Consider the following 12,500-nt stretch of genomic DNA (forward strand, 5'->3'; position numbering starts at 1 on the left):
TTTTTTTTTTTTCCAGAATACAACAGACATTGTCTAGCAGTTGTTAGTTGATGGATAGTCTTTCGTACTTTGGAAAAAAAAGCCATATTTAAACATTTGGCCAGAAAACTCGTTCTTCAAATATCGATCGATTTAAATGACCCTCATCTTGGCAAAAACTCTCACACCTGGGACTTTGCGAAGTCTTCTTTTAAGTCTCAGATTTGAGAGTTTTTGCCAAGATGAGGGTCATTCAAATCGATCGATTTTTGAAGGACGTGTTTTTTCTAGCCAAATTTTCAAATTTGGGTTTTTCTGGTGTATGGGAGAGTAGTAGTAGTAGTAGTAGTGGTGGGAGTAGAGGGCGGTGGTGGTGGCGGTGGCGGTGGTAATAATATGGATGGATTCACTACAGTCTGTGATTTGAATACATTTGAATATCAATTTACACCGAAAGACGTCTGGTTGGGGTGGATGGGTGGGGATGGGGGTTGGATGGGGGTGGGTGGCCTCCACGTCTTTCTGGCACTCGTATATTCTTTCGTTCTCTCTCTCTAGCTCTCTCTCTCTCTCTCTATCTCTCTCTCTCTCTCTATCTCTCTCTCTTTTTTTTCCTCTCTCTTTCTCTCTCTCTCTCTCTCTCTCTCTCTCTCTCTCTCTCTCTCTCTCTCTCTCTCTCTCTCTCTCTCTTCCTATCTATCCACCTATCTATCTATCTATCTAGTCTATCTATCAATCCATCTATCTATCTATGTCTATCTATCTGTCTCCCCTGGTGTCTATCTTTCTCTCTTTTTAGTTCTATCATCATTACAACATCATGATCATCGTCATCATCATCATCATCATCATCATCATCACCATCACCATCCTCACCATCACCATTATCATCACCATCATCATCATCATCATCATCATCATCATCATCATCATCATCGATGATGATCACCATCACCATTATCATCATCATCATCATCATCATCATCACCATCATCATCATCATCATCATCATTCTCATCACCATTATCGTTACTATCGCTGCAGACACATCAAACTTGAATCCGAGCTCAACGAACAAAACTGGAGAGTGAAATGGGAGGACATCATGATTGCGGGAACGAACAAGAGCAAGAAGATGGAGCAGAACAGGGTAAGACCCGAAACGTTCCTAGATAGATAGATTCTTCTTCTTCTTCTCTCAGCTTATCCGGCATTTTTCAGGGTGATGGGGGCTCGAACCCGCGACCTTACTGGTACGACAACTCCGCCTGGCCGGGGAGATCGTGACTCTACCGTGAGAGCTATTCACGACCCCTACCAAGATAGATAAATTACTTCTTCTGTCATAAAATCATAAAATGTGACCACACGCGTCAAGGTGTTTTTATGTCGGAGTTAAAATGAAAAAATACTTGTGCATTGATATAGATAATTCGAAAATGACGTCAATCTGGTCTTTGTTATTGTTTTTTGCCATCCGCGTTTATGAGTAACGCTCACTGAACTGTATTAACCCGACTATAAACGTTCATGGATACACACAGTTTTGTGTGTTGGTCCGTTATACTTCCGGATGGCAATGTTATGAGCGTCTGCGCCAAGCGCATACTATCTACATAAACAGCGCAATATCCAATAACCGTGCTCAAAAAGCTTTACAAGGCGTCATTAGCCAACAGCAACGTTTAACATGTAGGTCGAGACATGGCGTCTGTAAGGCGATATTTGGGGGGGGGGGGGGGGGGTAGGGAGGGATACAGAGACAACGCTGTTAACAGCCAGGTTGGTACTCATTTTTCAACTGAGTGCGGTGAGAGATTATTATAAGTAAAGAGCCTTTTCCAAGTACTTACTTATGCTCCGCTCAGTGAGGATCTCAAACCCGGGACCTTCTTGAGCTTGGGCTTTTATATAGCGCAATATCCACTAAACGTGCCCAGAGCGTGACCAACAGCAACACGTAACATGTCGGACGGGACATGACGCCTGTTAATGTTAGGCATTTATTTTCCAGACAGATACATCGCTGTTAACGGCCAAGTACTCATTTTACACCTGAGTACGGTGAGAGAATGAGAGTAAAGAGCCTTTTCCAAGTACTCGACTATCCGCCGAGCGAGGCTCACACCCAGGACCTTTCGGTCCGAAGGCCATTGTCGTCACATTGACCAAACCACATTATCGCGGCACAGGAGAAGCGGGTTCCAAAACGTGAAAGAAAAGCAGCCATTTTCCCCTACAGCCCAACTTTGGCAACTTCTTGTGCGGCTATCTGGTCTAGTGGTATGACACTCGCTTTCGGATCGGAAGGTCCTGGGTTCGAGCCTCGCTCGGCGCATAGTCGAGTCCTTGGAAAAGGCTCTTTACTCACCGTACTCATGTGTAAAATGAATACCTGATGGCCGTTAACAGCGTTGTCTCTATCCCCCAAAAAATTGTAATATCGCCAAACAGGCGTCATGTTCCGTCCTACATGTTAATGGTTGCTGTTGATCAGGGAACCCTTGTAAAACGCTTTGAGCACGTTTAGTGGATATTGCGCAATATAAAAGCTCTAGTTTGTTTGTTTGTTTGTTTGTTTGTTTGTTTGTTTGTTTGTTTGTTCTGCATCTCTTATTGCCAAAGAAAAAATTTGATAAGAACCGATTCGTCACTTTGACTTCCTAAATCACTGGCATAAATAATAATAAAAATAAACTCCCTTTATTCATCCCATAGGGGAAATTTGTCTCTAGGGTCCATTCCAAGGGAAGGCTGTAATAACCCAGGCGTCAGCCGCAGTGCAGCGCCGCAAATTGAGCTAGGGCGTGGTGACTTGCTCAAGGCCAAACAGCGCAGCGGCAGGTGATCGAACTCGGTACCTTTCAGGTACGAAGCAAAGACTGTACCGCTGAGCCACGCTACCCCATTCAACACTGTTATTATCATTCGTTTCGATAACCGGTCAAACTGGACATGGATACGGTAGAAAACTAGTATGACCCTTCAATTTTTCTTTCTAGGTCACTGGCAGTCGTTTCGATAAGCGGTCAAACTGGACTGGGTAGGGACACTATGACTTCATTGATTGAATGCAGCGTTTCGATAGGGTCAATGGATGGTACGGTAGAAAACTACTATGACTTCAATTTGACTTCTAGATCACTGGCAGTCGTTTCGTAAGCGGTCAACATGGACATGGGTACGGTAGAAAACTACTATGACCCTTCAATTTGACTTTCTAGATCACTGGCAGTCGTTTCGGTAAGCGGTCAAACTGGACATGGGTACGGTAGAAAACTACTATGACCCTTCAATTTGACTTTCTAGATCACTGGCAGTCGTTTCGGTAAGCGGTCAAACTGGACATGGGTACGGTAGAAAACTACTATGACCCTTCAATTTGACTTTCTAGATCACTGGCAGTCGTTTCGATAAGCGGTCAAACTGGACATGGGTACGGTAGAAAACTACTATGACCCTTCAATTTGACTTTCTAGATCACTGGCAGTCGTTTCGGTAAGCGGTCAAACTGGACATGGGTACGGTGGAAAACTACTATGACCCTTCAATTTGACTTTCTAGATCACTGGCAGTCGTTTCGGTAAGCGGTCAAACTGGACATGGGTAAAGTAGAAAACTACTATGACCCTTCAATTTGACTTTCTAGATCACTGGCAGTCGTTTCGGTAAGCGGTCAAACTGGACATGGGTACGGTAGAAAACTACTATGACCCTTCAATTTGACTTTCTAGATCACTGGCAGTCGTTTCGATAAGCGGTCAAACTGGACATGGGTACGGTAGAAAACTACTATGACCCTTCAATTTGACTTTCTAGATCACTGGCAGTCGTTTCGGTAAGCGGTCAAACTGGACATGGGTACGGTAGAAAACTACTATGACCCTTCAATTTGACTTTCTAGATCACTGGCAGTCGTTTCGGTAAGCGGTCAAACTGGACATGGGTACGGTAGAAAACTACTATGACCCTTCAATTTGACTTTCTAGATCACTGGCAGTCGTTTCGGTAAGCGGTCAAACTGGACATGGGTACGGTAGAAAACTACTATGACCCTTCAATTTGACTTTCTAGATCACTGGCAGTCGTTTGCGATAAGCGGTCAAACTGGATATGGGTACGGTAGAAAACTATATGACCCTTCAATTTGACTTTCTAGATCACTGGCAGTCGTTGCGATAAGCGGTCAAACTGGACATGGGTACGGTAGAAAACTACTATGACCCTTCAATTTGACTTTCTAGATCACTGGCAGTCGTTGCGATAAGCGGTCAAACTGGACATGGGTACGGTAGAAAACTACTATGACCCTTCAATTTGACTTTCTAGGGCTACTGGCAGTCGTTGCGATAAGCGGTCAAACTGGACATGGGTACGGTAGAAAACTAGTATGACCCTTCAATTTGACTTTCTAGATCACTGGCAGTCGTTGCGATAAGCGGTCAAACTGGACATGGGTACGGTAGAAAACTACTATGACCCTTCAATTTGACTTTCTAGATCACTGGCAGTCGTTGCGATAAGCGGTCAAACTGGACATGGGTACGGTAGAAAACTACTATGACCCTTCAATTTGACTTTCTAGATCACTGGCAGTCGTTGCGATAAGCGGTCAAACTGGACATGGGTACGGTAGAAAACTACTATGACCCTTCAATTTGACTTTCTAGATCACTGGCAGTCGTTGCGATAAGCGGTCAAACTGGACATGGGTACGGTAGAAAACTACTATAACCCTTCAATTTGACTTTCTAGATCACTGGCAGTCGTTGCGATAAGCGGTCAAACTGGACATGGGTACGGTAGAAAACTACTATGACCCTTCAATTTGACTTTCTAGCCTGGCAGTCGTTGCGATAAGCGGTCAAACTGGACATGGGTACGGTAGAAAACTAGTATGACCCTTCAATTTGACTTTCTAGATCACTGGCAGTCGTTGCGATAAGCGGTCAAACTGGACATGGGTACGGTAGAAAACTACTATGACCCTTCAATTTGTCTTTCTAGATCACTGGCAGTCGTTTTGATAAGCGGTAAAACTGGACATGGGTACGGTAGAAAACTACTATGACCCTTCAATTTGACTTTCTAGATCACTGGCAGTCGTTTCGATAAGCGGTCAAACTGGACATGGGTACGGTAGAAAACTACTATGACCCTTCAATTTGCCTTTCTAGATCACTGGCAGTCGTTTCGGTAAAGCGGTCAAACTGGACATGGGTACGGTAGAAAACTACTATGACCCTTCAATTTGACTTTCTAGATCACTGGCAGTCGTTTCGATAAGCGGTCAAACTGGACATGGGTACGGTAGAAAACTACTATGACCCTTCAATTTGACTTTCTAGATCACTGGCAGTCGTTTCGATAAGCGGTCAAACTGGACATGGGTACGGTAGAAAACTACTATGACCCTTCAATTTGACTTTCTAGATCACTGGCAGTCGTTTCGGATAAGCGGTCAAACTGGACATGGGTACGGTAGAAAACTACTATGACCCTTCAATTTGACTTTCTAGATCACTGGCAGTCGTTTCGATAAGCGGTCAAACTGGACATGGGTACGGTAGAAAACTACTATGACCCTTCAATTTGACTTTCTAGATCACTGGCAGTCGTTTCGGTAAGCGGTCAAACTGGACATGGGTACGGTAGAAAACTACTATGACCTTCAATTTGCTTTCTAGATCACTGGCAGTCGTTTCGAGTAAGCGGTCAAACTGGACATGGGTACGGTAGGAAACTACTATGACCCTTCAATTTGACTTTCTAGATCACTGGCAGTCGTTTCGATAAGCGGTCAAACTGGACATGGGTACGGTAGAAAAACTACTATGACCCTTCAATTTGACTTTCTAGATCACTGGCAGTCGTTTCGGTAAGCGGTCAAACTGGACATGGGTACGGTGGAAAACTACTATGACCCTTCAATTTGACTTTCTAGATCACTGGCAGTCGTTGCGGTAAGCGGTCAAACTGGACATGGGTACGGTAGAAAACTACTATGACCCTTCAATTTGACTTTCTAGATCACTGGCAGTCGTTTGCGGATAAGCGGTCAAACTGGACATGGGTACGGTAGAAAACTACTATGACCCTTCAATTTGACTTTCTAGATCACTGGCAGTCGTTCGTAAGCGGTCAAACTGGACATGGTACGGTAGAAAACTACTATGACCCTTCAATTTGACTTTCTAGATCACTGGCAGTCGTTGGTAAGCGGTCAAACTGGACATGGGTACGTTAGAAAACTTATGACCTTCAATTTGACTTTCTAGATCACTGGAGTCGTTCGATAGCGGTCAAAAGGACATGGACGGTAAAATTATAGACCCTTCATTTGCTTTCGATCACTGGCATCGTTTCGTAGCGCAAACTGGACATGTACGTGAAACTACTATGCCTTCAATTTGACTTTCAGATCACTGGCAGTCGTTTCGATAAGCGTCAAATGGACATGGGTCGGTAAAATCATATGACTTCAATGACTTCTAGATCATGACTCTTTGGGTAGTCAACTGCATGGTCGGTAGAAAACTACTTGACTTCAATTGACTTTAATACTGCAGTCGTTGCGATAGCGGTCAAATGGACTGGGTACGGAAAACACTATGACTCAATTTGACTTTTAGATCATGCAGTCGTTTCGATAGCGGAACTGCAGGTACTGGCTTCAATCTAACTCAGTCTTTTAACTCATGGAGGTAAACATGGCGGTAATTTGACTTCATTTGACTTTAGTCATGCTGTCGGGTAACACTAATTTGTTCAATTGACTTTTAGCGCATGTTGGTACGGTAAGACTCAGAATCAGCTCATTGACTTAACAGAGTCGTTATAAGCTCAATGGACTTCTAGATCTTGCCTTCAATTGCTCTGACTGGTCGTTGTACGTCAATGACTTAGTAGAACTCTACCCAATGACTTGACTGATTTGGACGTACTGATGTCTAGAATCTATGACTTAATTACTTTCAACACTGGCATCGTGGATAAGGTCAATGACATTCTAGAACATGACTTCATTACTTTAACACTGCATGTCGGTAATCGGTAAATGCATTCTAGATCATGCCCTTCATTTGACTTCAAGATCACTGGCGTGAAACTCAAACTGAATGGTAGAACTACTTGACCCTTCATTGACTTTCTGATCATGGCGTCGTTCGATAAGCGTCAATGACATGGGTACGGAGAAACTACTATGACCCTTCAATTGACTTTCTAGACCTGGCATCGTTCGATAGCGTCAACTGGACATGGTACGTAGAAAACTACTATGACTCAATTTGACTTTCAATCACTGGCAGTCGTTCGGTACGGTAAACGGAATGGGACGGTTAGAAAACTACTATGACCTTCAATGACTTTCTAGATCATGGACTTTCGTACGTCAAACTGGACATGGGTACGGTAGAAAACTACTAGACCTTCATTTGACTTTCTAGATCACTGGCAGTCGTTTCGGTAGCGGTCAAACTGGAATGGGTACGGTAGAAAACTACTATGACCTTCAATTGACTTTCTAGATCATGGCAGTCGTTTCGGTAAGCGGCAAACTGGACATGGGTACGTAGAAAATACTATGACCCTTCAATTTGACTTTCTAATCCTGGCAGTCGTTGTAACGGTCAAATGGACTGGTACTAGAATACTATACCTTCAATTGACTTTCTAGATCACTGGCGTCGTTCGATTAGCGGTCAAACTGGACATGGGTCGTAGAAACTCTATGACCTCAATTTGCTTTCTAGATCACTGCGTCGTTCGATAAGCGGTCAAATGGACATGGGACGGTAGAAAACTACTATGACCTTCAATTTGACTTTCTAGATCATGGCAGTCGTTTCGGTAAGCGGTCAAACTGGACATGGTACGTAGAAAATACTATGACCCTTCAATTTGACTTTCTAGATCACTGGCAGTCGTTCGATAGCGGTCAAATGGACATGGGTACGGTAGAAATACTATGACTTCATGCTTTACTGCATGTCATAGCTCAATGGCGGTGGTAAAACTTACTATTGACTCTATCATGGCGTTGAGCGGTCAGGCGGTACGGTAAATCAACTCATTTGCTCGACGGCATGTCGTAGGTCAACTGCATGTACGAGAATCTAGACCCTATTGATTATCAGCGTCTCAGCGTCAATGATGAGAAACTATATGACTATTGCTTTCAGTCAGCTCGTTCGTAACGGTCAATGCTGCGGAGAATCTTGACTCATGATTTCTAGTCACGGCATCGTTGAAGGTCAACGGCTGGTCGAAAAACACTCATGCTTTTATCATGCTCGTTTCGTAACGGTCAAGATGGGCGGTAGAAACTACTATACTTCAATTGTTCAGTCTGCAGCGTTCGTAGGTCAAGCATGGTCGGTAGAAAAAAACTACTATGACCCTTCAATTTGACTTTCTAGATCATGGCAGTCGTTCGATAACGGTCAAACTGGACATGGTACGTAGAAAACTACTATGACCCTTCAATTGACTTTCGGTAAGCGGTCAAAACTGGACATGGGTACGTAGAACTACTTGACCTTCAATTTGACTTTCTAAGGGTCACTGGCATGTTCGGTAAGGTCAAACTGGCATGGGTACGTAGAAATACTAGCCTTCAAGTACTTGCTAGTACGGAAGTATCGTAAGCCTTCAACTTGACTTTAGTAGAAAACTCTAAGCCTTCAATTTGACTTTCTAGACACTGGCAGTCGTTCGATAAGCGTCAACTGGCATTGGGTACGGTAGAAACTGACATGACCGTTCAATTTGACTTCTAGATCACTGCATGATTCTAAGCGTCAATGGACTGGTACGGTAAAACTACATGACCCTTCAATTACTTTAGACACTGGCAGCGTTCGATAACGGTCAAACTGGAAGGTACGGTGAAAACTTATGACCTTCAATGACTTTCTGATCACTGGCAGTCGTTCGATAAGCGGTCAAACTGACATGGGTAGGTAGAAAACTACTAACCCTTCAATTTGACTTTCTAGATCACTGGCAGTCGTTTCGATAAGCGGTCAAACTGGACATGGGTACGGTAGAAACTACTATGACCCTTCAATTTGACTTTCTAGATCACTGGCAGTCGTTTCGTAAGCGGTCAAACTGGACATGGGTACGGTAGAAAACTACTATGACCCTTCAATTTGACTTTCTAGATCACTGGCAGTCGTTTCGTAAGCGGTCAAACTGGACATGGGTACGGTAGAAAACTACTATGACCCTTCAATTTGACTTTCTAGATCACTGGCAGTCGTTTCGGTAAGCGGTCAAACTGGACATGGTACGGTAGAAAACTACTATGACCCTTCAATTTGACTTTCTAGATCACTGGCAGTCGTTTCGATAAGCGGTCAAACTGGACATGGGTACGGTAGAAAACTACTATGACCCTTCAATTGACTTTCTAGATCACTGGCAGTCGTTTCGTAAGCGGTCAAACTGGACATGGGTACGGTAGAAAATACTATGACCCTTCAATTTGACTTCTAGATCACTGGCAGTACGTTCGGTAAGCGTTCAAACTGGACATGGGTAGGTAGAAAACTACTATGACCCTTCAATTTGACTTTCTAGATCACTGGCAGTCGTTTCGGATAAGCGGTCAAACTGGACATGGGTACGGTAGAAAACTACTATGACCCTTCAATTTGTCTTTCTAGATCACTGGCAGTCGTTTCGTAAGCGGTCAAACTGGACATGGGTACGGTAGAAAACTACTTTGACCCTTCAATTTGACTTTCTAGATCACTGGCAGTCGTTTCGGTAAGCGGTCAAACTGGACATGGGTACGGATAGAAACTACTATGACCCTTCAATTTGACTGTTCTAGATCACTGGCAGTCGTTGGATAAGCGGTCAAACTGGACATGGGTACGGTAGAAAACTACTATGACCCTTCAATTTGACTTTCAATCATGGCAGTCTTCGTAAGCGGTCAACTGACATGGTACGGTAAAACTACTATGACCTTCAATTTGACTTCTAGATCACTGCAGTCGTTTCGGTAAGCGGTCAACTGGACATGGCGGTAAAACACTTGACCCTTCAATTTGACTTTCTAGATCATGGCAGTCGTTCGTAACGGTCAACTGCATGGTCGAAAAACATACCTATTGCTTCAGATCATGGCATGTTCGGACGGCAAGGACATGGTACTAGAAAACTACTATGACCTCATTTGATTCTATCACGGTGTTGTAAGCGTCAATGACGGTAGGTAGAAACTACCTATTGTCATCACGCTCTTCTAAGCTCAACTGACATGGTACGTAAAAATTAACTCAATTGTTTCGATCCTGGCAGTCGTTCGGTAAGCGTCAACTGACATGGGTACGTAGAAAACTACTATGCCCTTCAATTTGTCTTTCTAGATCACTGGCATCGTTTGGTAAGCGTCAAACTGACATGGTACGTAGAAATACTATGACCTTCATTTGCTTTCTAGATCACTGGCAGTCGTTCGTACGGCAAACTGGACATGGGTCGGTAGAACTACAGACTTCAATGATTTAGACATGCAGTGTTCGTAGCGTCAATGGCATGGTCGTAGAAACTACTATGCCCTAATTTGCTTAGACGATCGTCGTAGGTCAAATGCATGTACGTAGAATACGACCTTCAATTGCTTTCTAGGCAGTCGTTGTAACGTCAATGCATGGTACGTGAACTACTTGACTCAATTTGACTTTCTAATCATGGAGTCTTGTAAGCGTCAATGAATGTCGTAGAAACACTAGACTTCATGTTTTGTCATGGCAGTCTTTCGTAGCGGTCAAACTGGTGGTACGTAGAAACTAGACTCATTGATTTCTAGTCATGGCAGTCGTTCGAGCGGTCAAGATGGGTACGTAACTACTTGACTTCAATTGACTTTCTAGTCACTGGCAGTCGTTCAACGTCAATGACTGGTGGTAAAATACTTGACTTCAATTTGCTTTTAGTCATGGCAGTCGTTCGTAAGCGTCAAGACTGTAGTAGAATCTTGACTTCATTGTTTTCGCAGCGTGTACGTCAACTGGCATGTCGTAGAAATACTATGACTCAATTGCTTTAGTCATGGCAGTCGTTCGTAACGTCAATGACATGGACGGTGGCAGTCGTTCGTAGCGGTCAAACTGGACATGGGTACGGTAGAAAACTACTATGACCTTCAATTTGACTTTCTAGATCACTGGCAGTCGTTCGTAAGCGGTCAACTGGACATGGGTACGGTAGAAAACTACTATGACCCTTCAATTTGACTTTCTAGATCATGGCAGTCGTTTCGGTAGCGGTCAAACTGGACATGGGTACGGTAAAAATACTATGACCTTCAATTTGACTTTCTAGATCACTGGCAGTCGTTTCGTAAGCGGTCAAATGGACATGGGTACGGTAGAAAACTACTATGACCCTTCAATTTGACTTTCTAGATCATGGCAGTCGTTTCGGTAAGCGGTCAAACTGGACATGGTACGGTAGAAAACTACTATGACCCTTCAATTTGACTTTCTAGATCATGGCAGTCGTTCGTAAGCGGTCAAATGGACATGGGTACGGTAGAAAACTACTATGACCTTCAATTGACTTTCTAGATCATGGCAGTCGTTTCGATAAGCGGTCAAACTGGACATGGGTACGGTAGAAAACTACTATGACCCTTCAATTTGACTTTCTAGATCACTGGCAGTCGTTTCGGTAAGCGGTCAAACTGGACATGGGTACGGTAGAAAACTACTATGACCCTTCAATTTGACTTTCTAGATCACTGGCAGTCGTTTCGATAAGCGGTCAAACTGGACATGGGTACGGTAGAAAACTACTATGACCCTTCAATTTGACTTTCTAGATCACTGGCAGTCGTTTCGATAAGCGGTCAAACTGGACATGGGTACGGTAGAAAACTACTATGACCCTTCAATTTGACTTTCTAGATCACTGGCAGTCGTTGCGATAAGCGGTCAAACTGGACATGGGTACGGTAGAAAACTACTATGACCCTTCAATTTGACTTTCTAGATCACTGGCAGTCGTTTCGGTAAGCGGTCAAACTGGACATGGGTACGGTAGAAAACTACTATGACCCTTCAATTTGACTTTCTAGATCACTGGCAGTCGTTTCGGTAAGCGGTCAAACTGGACATGGGTACGGTAGAAAACTACTATGACCCTTCAATTTGACTTTCTAGATCACTGGCATCATCAGGGTCCTCAGAAACTTCTAGAAGCGGCCAAACTGAACTTGATATTGATGCTGTCCGATTTGTTTTTTTAAACGCATAACATCCGCCAGCCGGAATAAGCGTACCAATATAAAGAATGCGCTTGGCCAAGGAGTTCACAACATTGCCATCCGGAAGTATAACGGACCAACACACAAACTCTGTGTAACCATGAACTTTTATAGTCTGGTTAATACAGTTTAGTGAGAACAACTCACAAACGCGGATGGCAAAAACAATAACAAAGGCCTGAGTGACGTCATCTGCATACTATCTATACACAAAAACTTAGAAGGTTATAGTCTGATT

General features: G+C 43.5%; 1 protein-coding gene across 2 annotated transcripts in view; it reads left to right on the forward strand.

Annotated features, from left to right (window-relative positions):
* LOC144960566 (atrial natriuretic peptide receptor 1-like) overlaps positions 1 to 12,500 on the forward strand; it is a 262,243-nt gene that overhangs the window by 226,542 nt on the left and 23,201 nt on the right. For both annotated transcript variants that reach the window (XM_078893777.1, XM_078893778.1), the window contains one exon: positions 1,024 to 1,129. In XM_078893777.1, the coding sequence (XP_078749903.1) occupies positions 1,024 to 1,129 (106 nt within the window). The remainder of the gene's footprint in view (positions 1 to 1,023; positions 1,130 to 12,500) is intronic.

The sequence above is a fragment of the Berghia stephanieae genome, chromosome 15 (assembly GCF_034508935.2).
Source record: "Berghia stephanieae isolate SIO BIC M18660-M18661 chromosome 15, UCSD_Bste_1.3, whole genome shotgun sequence".
In the NCBI taxonomy this organism is placed as follows: domain Eukaryota; kingdom Metazoa; phylum Mollusca; class Gastropoda; order Nudibranchia; family Aeolidiidae; genus Berghia; species Berghia stephanieae.